The 17245-nt window shown below is 36.0% G+C and overlaps 1 protein-coding gene across 1 annotated transcript in view; it reads left to right on the top strand.

The window, feature by feature from the left end:
* Positions 1-17245, top strand: part of LOC136040878 (tyrosine-protein phosphatase 10D-like) — a gene marked incomplete in the record, with an annotated part of 219901 nt that overhangs the window by 195105 nt on the left and 7551 nt on the right. Inside the window, 1 exon segment of the mRNA XM_065725278.1 lies at positions 8145-8401. Within this exon segment, the coding sequence (XP_065581350.1) occupies positions 8145-8401 (257 nt within the window).

Below are 17245 nucleotides of genomic sequence, written 5' to 3'. Positions count from 1 at the left end.
TTAAAAGGAAAATTGGAGGCTTAATGCCGGTCGGGATTTAAAATAAGAGCTCTGAGTCACGAGGTCCTTCTAAATATCAAAATTCAATAAGATCCGATCACCCACTCGTAAGTTATACATACCTCAATTTTTTAATTTTTCCTCTCCCTTCATTTCCCCAGATGGTCGAATCGGGGAAAACGACTTTATCAAGTCAATTTGTGCAGCTGCCTGACACACTTACCAATTTTCATCGTCCTAGCACGTCTAGAAGCACTAAACTCGCCAAAGCACTGAACCCCAGCCCCTAACCCCCCCCCCCAAAGAGAGCGGATCCAGTCCGGTTACGTCAACAACGAATCTACAAAATGTATAAGCGTTTTCCAAGATTTCCGGTTTTTCCCGCCAACTCCCCCCAATGTCAACAGATCTGATCGGGACTTGAAATAAGAGCTCTGAGACATGGGTTCCTTCTAAATATCAAATTTCATTAAGGTCTGGTCACCCGTTCTTAAGTTAAAAATACCTCAATTTTTCTGATTTTTCCAAATTAACAACCCCCAGCTCCCCCAAAGAGAACGGATCCGTCCCAATTATGTCAATCACATATCTATAACTTGTGCTTATTCTTCCCATCAGGTTTCATCCCGATCTCTCCACTCTTAAACGTTTTTGAAGATTTCTGGTTTCCAAGATTTCCGTTTTCCCCCTCCAACTCCCCCCAATATCGCTGGATCTGGTCGGTGTTTAAAATGAGAGTTCTAAAGCGCAATATCCTTCTAAATTTCAAATTTAATTAGGATCTGATCACCCGTTCGGAAGTTATAAATACCTAATTTTTTCTAATTTTTCCGAATTACTCCCCCCTCCCCAACTCCACCAAAGAGAATGGATCCGGTCCGGTTATTTCAGTCACTTATCTTGTACGTGTGCTTATTCTTCCCGCCAAGTTTCATCCTGATCTCTCCGCTGTAAGCATTTTCCAAGATTTCCGCCCCTCCCCCCCCCAATGACACTGGATCCGGTCGTCCGGTCGGGATTTAAAATGAGAGATATGAGTTACGAGGTTCTTCTAAATATGAAATTTCATTACGATCCGATCACTTCTTCGTAAGTTAAAAATACCTCTTTTTTTAATTTTTTAGAATTAGCCCTCCTCCTCCCCCCCCAACTCCTCCAAAGAGAGCGGATTCATTCCGGTTATGTCACTCACGTATCTAGGACTTGTGTTTATTTTCCCACCAAGTTTCATCCCGATCCCTCCACTCTAAGCGTTTTCCAAGATTTTAGGTGCCCCCCCCCTAACTCCTCGCAATGTCACCGGATCTGGTCGGGATTTGAAACAAGAGCTCTGAGACACGATATCCTTCCAAACATCAAATTTTATTAAGAGCCGATCACTCCTTCGCAAGTTGCAAATACCTCATCTAATTTTTCAGCATCAACTCTCCCCCTCCCCAACTCCCCCAAAGAGAGCGGATTTATTCCGGTTATGTCAATCACGTATCTAGAACTTGTGATTATTTTTCCCACCAAGTTTCATCCCGATCCCTCCGCTCTAAGCGGTTTCCAAGATTTTAGGATCCCCCCAATGTCACCGGATTGGGTCGGGATTTAAAATAAGAGCTCTGAGACATGACATTCTTCGAAACAGCAAATTTCAATAAGATCTGATCACTCCTTCATAAGTTAAAAATACCTCATTTTTTCTAATTTTTCAGAATCAACCCTGCCCCCCAACTCCCCCAAAGAGAACGGATCCGTTCCGCTTATGTCAATCACTTATCTAGGACTTGTGCTTATTTTTTCCACCAAGTTTCATCCCGATCCCTCCTCTCAAAGCGTTTTCCAAGATTTTAGATTTCGCCATCCCAACTCCCCCCAATGTCACCTGATCCGGTCGGGATTTAAAATGAGTGCTGTTAGACACGATATCCTTCCAAACATCAAATTTCATTAAGATCGGGATCACCCCTTCGTAAGTTAAAAATACCTCCTTTTTTCTAATTTTTCCAATTTAACCGTCCCCCCACTCCTCCCCCAGATGGTCGAATCAGGGAAACGACAATTTCTAATTTAATTTTGTCTGGTTCCTGATGCGCCTGTCAAATATCATCGTCCTAGCTTACCTGGAAGTGCCTAAAGTAGCAAAACCAGAACAGACAGACTTACAGCCAGACCGACAGAATTTGCGATCGCTATATGTCACTTAGTAGATACCCTGTGCCATAATAAAAGGGAGTTATATTAAAGCCTTAATTTTGGACAAAAATAAATCAGCATTGCTTTAATAATCAAATATCTTTGAAAAGTCCAGTATGTTGATTCTGCGGAAATGCAAAAATATTTGTATATATTTTAACAAGGGATTTACAATACTCCAATAACAATCAACAAATGAACTGACATCATTTTTATACAATCCTAATAAGGGGTTATGCCAGATTTGCCTCTCACTCACTCGGACTATCTCTCTTGTCTTTTTCTACAATTAGCCATGGCTTGATGCCCACAACTACTTGATTTTAATTCAATTAGGTTTCACTTGTTCGCCTGTGAGTCCAAGCAAATTCAGTACCAGATTTTGCATACAAGTCCAGTGGACATTCTCCGTCACGTATCAACCCAAAATCAATCCAATTCTTTCATCCCTTAGTTCTATGATTAACTACCTTAGTTTCTGCCCTAGAAATGACGCATGGACGGATGATAGGTAAACTTATCTATCAACAAATGAACTCACATCATTTTTATACAATCCTAATAAGGGCTTATGCCATATTTGCCTCTCACTCACTCGGAGTATCTGTCTTGACTTTTCCTACAATTAGCCATGGCTTGATGTCCACAACTACTAGATTTTAATTTTTTTTTTAAATTCTTTCATTCCTTAGTTCCATGACTATCTACCTTAAGTTCTTCCCTAGGAATGACGCATGAACTGATAATAGATAGACTTATCTATCAACATATGAACTGACATCATTTTTATACAATCCTAATAAGGGCTTATTTGCCTCTTACTCACTCGGACTATCTGTCTTGGCCTTTTCTACAATTAGCCATGCCTGGATGCCCATAACTACTTGATTTTAAATCAATGATTTTAATGAATTAAAATCAAGTAGTTGTGGGCATCAAGCCATGGCTAATTGTAGAAAAAGCCAAGACAGATAGTAGGAGAGAGTGTTTTTTGTTTTTTTTTTGCTTTGGTACTTACTTGATTTTCCTTTCTCGTCAATTTCCCTTCCTCTTTGTTTGTCATGGTTCTCAAGTAAGAATGTAAAAACAACAAACTCTCTTGTTTACTACTTGCTTAGCATCAAACAGGAACGGACTTTAAAAAAAAAAGAATACAACATAAATCTGTAAAGAAAATTTTTGTCTGATTGGATCTGATCCCCCCTCCAAAAAAAAATGTTTAGATTTGCTAATTCATGTAATATGACTGTGTCTGTTGATACTGCGCTTAATATTTTTTAATAGTTATCTTTTTTAACATTTTTTTTTTGTTAATGTTCATAACTCCTACTTATCTGTCTGTTAGTATTTCAAAGAAAATTGGCAAGTTTCAGGCAGCTGGTTAAAATTTTTAATATGACAATTGTTATGAGAAAACTAGTTACGTCTCAACAATTTTTAGTAGTTATCTTTTTAACATCTTCTTTGTTGATGTTCATAACTGCTACTTATCTGTCTGTTGGTATTTAAAAAAAAATTGGGTTACTTACTGGTAGCTGGTTGCATTTTTTAAAGTTTTTGATATGACAATTGTTATGAGAATACTAGTTACGTCTCATAACAATTTTTTAGTAGTTATCTTTTTGACATTTTCTTTTAACTGCTACTTATCTGTCTGTTGGTATTTCAAAAAAAAATTGGGTTACTTATAGGTAGCTGGTTGCATTTTTTAAAGTTTTTGATATGACAATTGTTATGAGAATACTAGTTACGTCTCATAACAATTTTTTAGTAGTTATCTTTTTGACATTTTCTTTTAACTGCTACTTATCTGTCTGTTGGTATTTCAAAAAAAAAATGGGTTTACTTACTGGTAGCTGGTTGCATTTTTTAAAGTTTTTGATATGACAATTGTTATGAGAATACTAGTTACGTCTCATAACAATTTTTTAGTAGTTATCTTTTTGACATTTTCTTTTAACTGCTACTTATCTGTCTGTTGGTATTTCAAAAAACAATTGGGTTACTTACAGGTAGCTGGTTGCATTTTTTAAAGTTTTTGATATGACAATTGTTATGAGAATACTAGTTACGTCTCATAACAATTTTTTAGTAGTTATCTTTTTGACATTTTCTTTTAACTGCTACTTATCTGTCTGTTGGTATTTCAAAAAAAAATTGGGTTACTTACAGGTAGCTGCTTGCATTTTTTAAAGTTTTTGATATGACAATTGTTATGAGAATACTAGTTACGTCTCATAACAATTTTTTAGTAGTTATCTTTTTGACATTTTCTTTTAACTGCTACTTATCTGTCTGTTGGTATTTCAAAAAAAAATTGGGTTACTTACAGGTAGCTGGTTGCATTTTTTAAAGTTTTTGATATGACAATTGTTATGAGAATACTAGTTACGTCTCATAACAATTTTTTAGTAGTTATCTTTTTGACATTTTCTTTTAACTGCTACTTATCTGTCTGTTGGTATTTCAAAAAAAAATTGGGTTACTTACAGGTAGCTGGTTGCATTTTTTAAAGTTTTTGATATGACAATTGTTATGAGAATACTAGTTACGTCTCATAACAATTTTTTAGTAGTTATCTTTTTGACATTTTCTTTTAACTGCTACTTATCTGTCTGTTGGTATTTCAAAAAAAAATTGGGTTACTTACAGGTAGCTGGTTGCATTTTTTAAAGTTTTTGATATGACAATTGTTATGAGAATACTAGTTACGTCTCATAACAATTTTTTAGTAGTTATCTTTTTGACATTTTCTTTTAACTGCTACTTATCTGTCTGTTGGTATTTCAAAAAAAAATTGGGTTACTTACAGGTAGCTGCTTGCATTTTTTAAAGTTTTTGATATGACAATTGTTATGAGAATACTAGTTACGTCTCATAACAATTTTTTAGTAGTTATCTTTTTGACATTTTCTTTTAACTGCTACTTATCTGTCTGTTGGTATTTCAAAAAAAAATTGGGTTACTTACAGGTAGCTGGTTGCATTTTTTAAAGTTTTTGATATGACAATTGTTATGAGAATACTAGTTACGTCTCATAACAATTTTTTAGTAGTTATCTTTTTGACATTTTCTTTTAACTGCTACTTATCTGTCTGTTGGTATTTCAAAAAAAAATTGGGTTACTTACTGGTAGCTGGTTGCATTTTTTAAAGTTTTTGATATGACAATTGTTATGAGAATACTAGTTACGTCTCATAACAATTTTTTAGTAGTTATCTTTTTGACATTTTCTTTTAACTGCTACTTATCTGTCTGTTGGTATTTCAAAAAAAAATTGGGTTACTTACAGGTAGCTGGTTGCATTTTTTAAAGTTTTTGATATGACAATTGTTATGAGAATACTAGTTACGTCTCATAACAATTTTTTAGTAGTTATCTTTTTGACATTTTCTTTTAACTGCTACTTATCTGTCTGTTGGTATTTCAAAAAAAAATTGGGTTACTTACAGGTAGCTGCTTGCATTTTTTAAAGTTTTTGATATGACAATTGTTATGAGAATACTAGTTACGTCTCATAACAATTTTTTAGTAGTTATCTTTTTGACATTTTCTTTTAACTGCTACTTACCTGTCTGTTGGTATTTCAAAAACAATTGGGTTACTTACAGGTAGTTGGTTGCATCTTTACAAAGTTTTGATATGACAATTGTTATGAGAAAACTAATTACGTCATAGCTAATGCAACTATTACTAGCATCTGAATAATACTCTACCGCTACTTTTGACAATTCATCGTGGCACTATGTCGCCCGATGCTAACACTGTTGTACTTGCTCTTTCTCCTCCCGAATCTGTTCGAAGCTCCACTTTCCCTCTCCCCCTCATGAACATCCTCTGAATCGTTCCTTATGACTGCTTCCCAGCCCATTAGAGAATTGTCTACCTGTATCCTTCAGTATGGGTGCTCGAGTAATCGTGCTAATTTGGGTTTAAAGCATAGGAACAGCCCCTATGCCAACCTTAACAGTGTAAGCACATTCTTTATATTTCTTCTTTGTCACTTCATCTTGGGCCAGAAATTAACAGTAAACAGAAAAGTTGTATCAAAATGGTAAAAAGTATTAATAAACAGCTATAAAAGAAAGATACAGAAAAATTTATTGACGCATGAAACAAATTCTGCTCAGGTGCGTAATTTGCTATTTTTCAAAAATCTTGTCAAAACTATAATAGGCCTGCATAATTCAAGCTTTACAGAAATGGTTCAGTTTTCTTTAGGGTATCTTTACCTTTATGGTACTATATGGCTCATTTATCTGTTTTCATTGTCATTTTCACTTGATTTAGGATAATTGGTTCCAACTTTTCCTCCTTCCCAGGATTTTGACGTAATTATACCACTGATTCTGCTCTCTCAGAACTTATGATAGCCTTTAGGAAATAAATATGATGTTTATCCCCTACTTCATATGAAGTACTGAGATCCCTCCCAGTGGCTCTCCTGGGCTAAATAATGAAGTATTTTTGTCCTTATCGTGGTATTTTGTCTTCAATTCCTCTGGGAATGAAATTAGCCATAGAAAAATTGTGGAAATACTCTCTTCCGCCTCTTGTTGTTTTTATTTTTGTCAGATTATAGCTATACCATTTACGTTATCGTTATCGGATGTGGTTTGCTATTGTTTGTCTAGTATGTTTTTTTTCCGCGTTTTCCTTTTCCTTTTCCTGTTGTTGTTTTTTTTTTTTTTTTTTTTTTTTTTCACCTGAGTTTTTGGCGAACTTTTGAATTCCTAAATAATGTAAAGAGTGTATAGTAATTTCAAGTCACACCTGAGTTTGATATAATCGCACGATAGAAAATAGAATACTTAAAAAAAGGTCTATTTAAAAGACAGTTTTCCTGTTGTTTATGAAAAATGAAAAAAAAGGAAGTCTTTTGCATTGCGTGGGAAAAATCTGACAAAAAATTTTGTCCAGTACGTTTTTTTCTTAGTTTAAAAATTATGAGTGCAAATTCGTAGGATTTTCATAATTTTTTGACTATTGCAATTTAATATGTCAGGCCCCTCGGTATTGATATTTAAGAAGAAATATAAGATTTAAGTCTAAAAAGAGAGGGATGGCTGCAAATTTTTGTTAAAGAATATATATATATATATATATATATATATATATATATATATATATATATATATATATATATATATATATATATATATATATATAATATATATATATATATATATATATATATATATATATATATATATATATATGTATATATAATTATATATATTATATATATTATATATATATAATTTTTGTCAAGTCTGGAGGGATATCTAGGTCTTATTTCAGGCATAATTCAGCTCATTTTGATGGAAAGGGTGGCTCTACTGATAAAATTGAATTTGTATAGTGTTTATTTTATGCTCTAAAGGCTATTCACATATACTTCTTCACCTAAAGGGGGTTGGATCCTAAAGTCGAAACTATTTTTATAATTCGTATTACGTGATCAAAATTGTGTTTTGCATATATAAGATTTAATATGCGAGAGGTTAGTAAGTGCCTTCTATAAGTATATTTACTCACTCCCCTGAGGAAGTCTCTCTTTAGCTTGTAACACAAAATTTGCCACCCGCAGTCTCCATCTAACTAGGCAAGTGACTACAGCTGTGACGGCCCACCGATGAATTTTACTTAGCTTCTTTTGTAACTTTACCTCTCGTTACAGTAATTAATTATATGAAGTCGGGCAAAGGACTATAAGCGCCTTATTAGGTACTCATGATGTGTCTGATGAACCGAGATCAAATATATAGTATAGAATAAAGAATAGAAGAAGAATAAAGAAAAATTAAAGAAAGTATAAAGAAAAATAAAATAAAGTATCAAAACATCCGATCAAAGTATAGAAGAAGAATAAAGTATAGCATAGGATAAAGTATGTTTTTTCATAGTATAGAAAAAAAAAGATGTTAATCAGATGTTTTGTATAATCCAATCTTGAATTGTAGCGCTGGTGTTGGCCGATCCGGCACTCTCATTGCCTTAGACCGTGGCCTTCAACACATTCGAGTCCATGACTATTTAGATATCTATGGAGTGGTGTATGAAATGCGATTAGAAAGAGGATATATGGTTCAAACAGAGCAGCAGTACGTTTGTATTTATCAGTGTATACTCAGCGTCCTTGAAGGAAGAGTGAATGACCAAGAACCTCCATTACAGCCATTGACCCCAAGGGAGTTGCATGACAACCATGCATATGAAGGTAAATCTTTTTTTTAAAACTATTTGAAAAGGTTGGGTAACACCGGTCATTCTTTACCATCCTCAGTTTCAAAACAAAATCGAGTTACAGTGGTAGCTATACTCCTCATCTCCCCCTTCTATGGAAATAGTACTGATTCTTAAATAATTTTAAAATATTCCAAAGTCTAGGGACAGTCTGATTGCCGTACATGCTACGGGTCATGTTTTGACTCATCTTTAGCTGTGGATATATGAGGCAAATTCAATAGATATTATAAGCTGTGCTTCCACTACATCTGAAATTCCCGAGAATATCCCAGAATGAAATTTAAGTTCTCCGAAATCTGCCGGAAATTCTAAGACTCCCCGACTCCAGGGGAGTTGCGAGATAATCATGGATGTGAAGGTGAATCTTCTTTCTTCTCACGTTTTGATTACAGTGGGTGAACGGGTAACAGTCGTCGTTCGGTCCTGTCTTCATTTTATAAACAAAATTTACATTAACATAGTAGCTGCACTCTACCTTGTTGGGTAGAACACTCTACCTCGTTTTATAAAAAAAACTACAGTAGGGTGATAGCTGCACTCTACCTTCCCCCTTCTATCGAGAGGGTGCTAAATTTCGTATTGTTTAAGAAATATTGCTAAGGCTAAAGACAGGTTAGTTATTCTTCATGTTGAGGGGTGATGTTTAGCTCACCTTTTTTAGCTAGAAATCTATCAGGCAGTATCGATCTTCCAATGACCACTTTAGCCGTTTTTGTGCTGGACATCATCAGGCAAATTAAAACAGGCCTGATAACCAGCGCTTTCATTCAGGATCGTATCTGGTATTTCTGTTCTAAGCGGAGGGGGGGGGGGGGAATTCAAGTGGGGCTTAGAAAACATGAGTGATTTGTGGTTTCTTTATTGGAAATTTGTTTATATGCATTGTTGTTACTTTTGAACTAGTTGGACAGATTTCAATCAGATTTGATTGACTCCCTCTGGATGCAACCATGCTTCTGTTATCCACGAATTTTTAGGGGATGAAAATTCGATCCTTCGAAATCTCCCTGAAAATTAACATTCGTAAATACGTTTATCTTAACGCAGAACTCAAATCGTAAACTTTCATTGAAGTCGATTTCGGTTATACTTTGCAGAACAAAATTATTTTTTTTAGGAAAAGTTTAGTATATTAGCAGCGTGGGCAAATGAACTGCTGAAAATTGTCGCAAGAAGAGCAATGTTGTCAGAATTTTCATGAAAATCAAATAATTTCCATGCAAATCACGCCCTGAGATTTCCAGGGGAAATTTTACACTTTGTGGATTTGACAGAATTCCTATACAAAATTATTTTTATTTGCCTTACTTTTTCTTTGGGAACTCAATTTTGCATGTAGAGACGTTTTGAGGGGATTGTCTGGGGGAAATCTTCAGCGTGTTTTGATTTCCAGGAAAAAAATTCCATATAAGAGGGTATTTCCGGACTGATCAGAGAAACGACTAGAGCTTCAAGTTTTTTACAAATGGAAGTATGCTGAGGATACTTTCTCAGGCTGAAGCGTTTGTAAGAAATCTCATAGAGGGGGAGGAATTTTCAGTGAAGATGGAATTGTCCAGAAGTGGTTTTAAAAGGGGGGGGGCGTATTTTTCGTGGGATTATAGCTTTTAGCTTGTATCTGGGTTGCATTTTTTGTCTCGTTTCTCTCTGTCCTTTACATTTTCTCGTTTTCTGATTGCGTTTCAGTTACTTCTACATTATAACTCGTTTATTTTATATGTTCTTTTTTAATCTTCACTCTTATTCAGCTTCCCTTAAAAATTGGAAAGTAATCCTGCTATCTGGATGGCCGGACTTGGAATACTGTAATGGTCCCTGGGCTAGCACAAAATCTTGTATTAAACAGAAATTAAATTAAACTGGTAAACTAGTAATCAGTAATTAATATATTAGTGATCACCAATTTAGAATCTTATTTACGATTAGTAATTGTATTTAGTAATTATTTAGTGTGTATATTTTACGTTTTATCTCTTGTTCTCTTTCTGTCGCTCAATCTTTGACTGTGTTTTGTTTACGTGCTAAACTGGTATCCTGTATCCTTCAGTATGGGTGCTCGAGTAATCGTGCTAATTTGGGTTTAAAGTTGCTAATTTGGGTTCAAAGGAACAGCCCCTATGCCAACCTTAACAGTGTAAGCACATTCTTTATATTTCTTCTTTGTCACTTCATCTTGGGCCAGAAATTAACAGTAAACAGAGAAGTTGTATCAAAATGGTAAAAAGTATTAATAAACAGCTATAAAAGAAAGATGCAGAAAAATTGATTATTACCATCTTCATTGGAAAGTGACACAAATTTAAAAGTTCGCCTCATCAGAACCCTGATTTTTTCGGCTTATTTTACTAGAATTTAAACTATTTCTTTTTCTTATTTTGTTTCAGTTGATTTGCAGAATGTTTCCTTTTTGTAGTTTATATGCATTATGCGGCCCTTTTCTTTGTGTTTTTTTTTCTACTTTTGTCTTTATTTATTATTGCTCAGTTTTTTAATTTTCTTTTCAAAAATGAATAGAATAGAATAGGTTTTATTTGCACAATCTCTCGTAGTCATAAAACTAAATGGCGCTTGTGCTTACAAAAAAGAAAAAAGGATTAAATCAAACGACAAAAAAAAATAAATCAGAAGACAAATAGTTTAAAATCAACAATTGTTATACTTTGATACAAAGAAAGGGATGAATGAGTTGGAAAAACGATTTGTGCGTGAAGGAGGTGCTGCTAATCTGTCAAATTTCTTCAACCTAGTACTTCGATGTTTCACTAAAACTGGTGGTAGTATCGATCTGTATTTATCACTTCTGAGAAGATATTGGCCAAATTCAAGAATCAAACTGAGACGACGCTCTTGAAGAGAGGGAATTTGTAAAGTGGATAATGCTAACTTATATTCGATAAAAGCATCGCACAATATTACTTTGACTGCTCTTTTTTGTATTGACTCAAGCTGGTCACTTAGGTAAATAGTGTTATTGACTTGTGGGCCCCATACGGGACATGCATACTCTAAAATTGGTCGAATGTAAGTAAGATAGGCTATCCTTAGTTGTGTCACTGAAAAACCAAATCGACGCATTAGTATAAGTGTCCGCATCGCACTATTTGCCTTTTTGATAATTGTATCGACATGGAGGCTGAAAGAGCAGTCGATGCTAAACTTGACACCAAGCACTACTGCCGAAGATTCACTAGGATAAGGAGGAGGAGGGCACACAAAGTCTCTCTTCAGGGGATTAAAGCGAAGGATTTTAGTCTTTCCTTCGTTGATTTGGAGGCTGTTCGCAGTACATTCGTCTTTGAAGTTTTTGATTATTTCGTTACAGAATTGGGGGACAGCCTCAGACTTCTCAACAATGTACTTCAGTAGGACTGACAAGTCGTCTACATACTTAAATCTTTCTTCATAGCCGGAAAGGATGAAATTTATCACTGCCAAAAACAGTAGACTAGCGAGCTTAGTACCTTGTGGGGCTCCGCATGTAAGCTCGACCCATTCGGAGTCGGTATCTCCTGGGAAAAGACTGTAAACGCACTGATAGCGGGCTTGTAAAAAATTGATCACTAAAAGGAGAATATGTTTTTGCGCACCCATGGTGCGTAGATTTGTGATAGCAACGGAATGGCGAATAAGATCAAAAGCCTTTCGGTAGTCTACGAGGAGAAGGTCGACTATAGCACTTCCTCGGTCGAGCCACTCGACAATGAGATGGTACATCCGTACTAAATAAACAGTTGTGCTGCTGCCTCTTAAGCATCCATACTGATACGGGTCTAGATGTGCAGAGACCTGTGACATAAGTTTGCGGTAAATAAACGTTTCTGCAACTTTAGAAAGGTTCGGAGTTATTGATATAGGCCGGAGTTGATCACAAGATTTTGGACACCTTACTTTTGGAATAACGCGGACATATGCTCTTTTCCAAGCACTAGGGAATACTTGCTGAAGGAAACATTGGTTGATTATAGAAGAGAGTGGCTTAGCAAGAAAAATGGTGAATTCACGTAACAGCTTTACTGGAAGCTCACCTGGGTAGGACGCACAGTTCGCTTTCAGTCTTAGGAGTTCCTTATAAACAGTGAATTCAGAGACCTCACATACGTCCTCAATCTCTGCATCAGCAATGATAGTATCAATTTCTGATTTGGTGATTGATGGAAATGAGGTACAGATGTCAGCAAAAAAAAGAATTGACTTCATTAGCTGAGGTTAAGGTACCGTCCTCTTTGAGGAGCCTTAGATCTCTGAGTGTTGTCTTACCGGTAAGTTTTTTTAATGAGGAATGCCATTTGTGGGGGTCTATTGTGAGTAAGGGAGTAATTTTATCCCTCACATACTGCCTCTTGGCACGCTTGTTTAGTTTAACAATATGATTACGCAACTTGGTTGAAGCTACGGTATCACCAGCGATATGAAGGCGACAACGGGTTTTTATTAAATTCTTTAGATCATTGGTTATCCACGGTTTATCAGTGTCACTCACAGTAATGACTTTTACGGGAAAACAAGTCTGAAATTGCTCCTGAAGCAGAGTATTCAGCTTATTGACTTTAATATTAATATCCTGTTCAGAGCAAATGTCCTCAAACTGATAATTACCGATCCAGCGACCAAATGTAGATATCGAGTCCTCAGTAAGTGGTCGCACCGTATACTTGACTCGTTTTGGCTTCGGAATTGCCGAACTGGCTTCCCAGAAGATGATAAAGTGATCAGAATTCAGAAGGGGTCCTAGGGATCTCGGTGCGTAATAAAAGTCTGTCAAGTTTGTAAAAATCAAGTCCAGTATGCTGCCACTTTGATGGGTAGGTATTGTAACGGCTTGTCGCAAATCTAAAATATTTGAAACCCATTGCCTATTAGTTTGATTGAAGTCTCCGGCAATAACAAAGCCAGGAGAGACATGCTTGCGGCGCATTTTGTCTACGAAAAACTGAATGTGTTCAATCAAGTCTTTCCTGTTTTTAGCACTTACAGGATAATAGACCGAAGCAACAATTAAACATGAAAATCTTTTTGATAAACGTGCAGGTTTGCATTCGGTCCATAATATTTCGTGGTCGGAGTCAAAAGGCTCACTTAACAGCCTTGAGGATAGGTCATTACGAACATAAAGTCCAACGCCTCCTACTCGACGATTCAAGCCACGATCGTGACGCGTATTAAAGTAGCTTGCGTAACCTTTGATGCGCGCCGATTCGTCAGAAGTGTCCCAACATTCGCTTATTATTATTATTGAGGCGTTGTTCTGCCTGGCAATAACTTCAAGTGCATCAGTTTTGTTGTTCAAAGATCTAGCGTTACACACAAGTATATTTGGCAACTTACTTTTAGCTAAAGGACGTTCGGGCTTAAGAACGGGCGGGCTATCCTGGAAGGGGCACACGGGAGTTTCGTCGAATCTCTTCAGACTCGGTATTTTAGGTGCTCTGGATATCTTGATTTTCACCAGGTTTCGCTGAAACACTTGTTTTGGCGAAGAACAATAGTCACGGCTTGTCACTAGTACCGAAATAGCACACCCCGTACGCCTTCTCCTTTCATTTTTCCCTGCCCGACATCCACGTTTCTTTCCTGTCGGATTGTTTCCATTGGTGGACGATGCGCCACCTGTGACTTCTCGCAGTAAGTGCAATGCAGTTAGCGTAGTCAAGATAGATGGCGCCAAAAAGGTAGAATGGAAACGCAACTTTATTAAGTCATTTTTTGGCACAGCGACGGCTTCAACAGGAGTGATTCTGGTACTCAAAAATAGAGCGAAAAAAACTGCATAAGTCAATATCATTATCACCATGAAAAACCAACTTCCGCGCACAAATAAAAAGGTAAACTAGGTAAAAATCTCCTTCATTTTTATAAAAATCTAAATTTTTACTGGCAGAACCCTGCGCTTATGTCCAATATTAACAAATTTTTTAACAAGTTTTAAAATAACAAAATTAACAAGTTTTAAAATAACAAAATTAACAAGTTTTAAAATAACAAAATTAACAGTTTTAAAATAACAAAATTAACAAGTTTTAAAATAACAAAATTAACGTTTTAAAATATTTTGAAGGCTCTCACTAGATACAAACCTATACCCACTGTCATTGAATTTAAGAAATAATTAATTAATTAGAAAAATGCATTTGGGACGGACGGAAGTTCACAAAATTTCGTTAAGACCATTGTGGAGAATATGATAATTACGAAACAAACACAAAGTAGAAACAACAGGAAAATTTTTTTCAAGACAGTGGAATTCAATTCAGTGGATATTTCGGCCCTATCTCCAAAGGTTGTCTTCAGCACAACACGAGAAAAAAAAAATCATTAATAGTTTTATTTCTCACATTTTAATATATATATATATATATACTAGCTGTTGGGGTGGCGCTTTGCGCCACCCCAACACCTAGTTGGTGGGGGCGCTTCGCCCCCCCCCCAAGCCCCCCCGCGCGCGTAAGTCGTTACGCGCCATATTAGTTACGCGCCATTGTAGTTGTGTCCCTGTGTCCCACCTGTGAATATAGATAGATTTATATATGTGTTTCAAACTACGTAAAAATTGCGAATATACAACATTCTTGGCTTTCCCATTGTCTGTCCATATACAAAGCCGTATGTACTAATAATGACGTCATATGCAAACGCTCTTTTTACAAACAAACAAACATGCATACACACAACTCGTTTTTATATAGATAGATAGATAGATAGATACAATACAAATTAACTACGTAAAACTTGTGAATATACAACAGTCTTCGCTGTCCCATTGTCTGTGCGTATAAATAGATTGTCAGGTTTACCGACCCTCAAAGATGCAACATACAATTGTACATTGGTAAAGCAATCTGTATTAAGATCTATACCGCATTTTTCTAGTGATTGCCCTTGAGCTTTGTTGATGGTGGTTGCAAATGCTAATCGAATTGGGAATTGCAATCTTTTAAATTGAAAAAGCAGATCCGTTGGAATCATGGGAATGCGAGGAATAAGAACAGCCTCACCCTCATAAGGCCCTGTCAAGATTGTGGCATCTATTAGGTTTTCCATTGTTTTTTTTTTACGGCAAGTCGCGTGCCATTGCAAAGCTTTGGTGGGTTGATATTTCTTAAAAGTATTATTGGTACGCCTATTTTTAGTTGTAGCAGGTGTGGTGGACACCCTGAAGGATCTATGGAATTTAAAAATTCAGATGGATAATTAACCGCTTCATTTGGTTCCGAAATACAAATTAACTGCGTAAAACTTGCGAATATACAACATTCTTCGCTGTCCAATTCTCGCTGCATATAAATAGATTGTCAGGTTTACCGACCCTCGAACATGCAACGTACAATTGTCCATGGGAAAAACAATCAGTATTAAGATCAATACCACATTTTTCTAATGATTGACCTTGAGCTTTGTTAATGGTGATTGCAAATGCTAATCGAATTGGGAATTGCAATCTTTTAAATTGAAAAGGCAGATCTGTTGGAATCATGGGAATGCGAGGAATAAGAACAGCCTCACCCTCAAAAGGCCCTGTCAGGATTGTGGCCTCTATTAGGTTTTCCATTGTTTTTTTTACGGCAAGTCGAGTGCCATTGCAAAGCTTTGGTGGGTTTATGTTACGTAACAATATTATTGGTACGCCTATTTTTAGTTGTAGCACGTGTGGTGGAAACCCTGAAAGATCTATGGAATTTAAAAATTCAAATGGATAATTAACCGCTTCATTTGGTTCCAAAACTGTGTCGACTGACTTGTAAAGGACTGCCTGGTTTTGAATCTTGGTCAAAACAATATTGTTGATTTCGTGGACGTCTATATTTTTGGGTGCGAGAATCGCTCTTTCACTTAGCCATTTATTATTTTTATAATTTTTTAGAATATTCGGAAATACTTTTTCAATCAATTCATTTTTGGACGTCACTAAATTACAGAAATCAGCAGGTAGTTGTATACGTCCTGAAATTGAGTCTACTGGGAGCTTTCCGTTTCCCATTGCCAGCAATTGATCTGAAAATGTTTGACCAGAGTCATCGTTTTGCAATCGGACACGCATATTTGTAGTTAATTTTAATGTTTTTACGTGTGCCCATAAATTAGAATTTTTCAGGTAAGCATTCATTTCGTCTGCAGGAGTTGATCTAGGTATTATAGGTAATTTTTGCCTGAAATCTCCCGCAAGCAATATTAAGGTGCTGCCAAAGGGTTTCGACTTCCCTCGCAAATCTTTCAAGCATTGATCCAGAGCCTCGAGCGATTTTTTGTGTGCCATTGTGCACTCATCCCAAATAATAAGTTTGCATTGCTGCAATACTTTACCCATCCCAGATGATTTGGAAATATTGCACGTGGGAGTTTCTGTAGAATGCAAGTTCAGAGGCAATTTCAAAGCGGAATGAGCAGTTCTTCCACCAGGCAGCAATGTTGTGGCTATTCCGGACGACGCAATTGCCAACGCTATATCATTTTTAGATCGAATTGATGCCAGAATCAGTTTTATCACAAACGTTTTACCAGTACCTCCTGGCGCATCCAAAAAGAAAATTTCTCCAACGTTGTTATCGACACAATGCATTATCGTATCATAAATGTCTTTTTGTTCCGACGTTAACTTGGAAATGTTATTTTGTACATACGACAATAGATCACTCGTACTGTAACTTTGTTCACGATCCAATTCTACACATGTCGAAACAGCAGCGATACGGTTAGGTGAAGGCATTCCCAAACCCTGAAGAGGTTTGTTTGCCATACTTATGCAAAAATCTTCTATAACAACTAAAGTGTAGTTATAAATTTCTGGTGTAAAATCAAAAGTCATGTCTGACGTCTCTAA

This window comes from Artemia franciscana, chromosome 21, assembly GCF_032884065.1.
Source record: "Artemia franciscana chromosome 21, ASM3288406v1, whole genome shotgun sequence".
In the NCBI taxonomy this organism is placed as follows: Eukaryota; Metazoa; Arthropoda; class Branchiopoda; order Anostraca; family Artemiidae; genus Artemia; species Artemia franciscana.
Note: the sequence above shows the minus strand (reverse complement) of the source record. Positions and strands in the feature narration are given on the sequence as shown.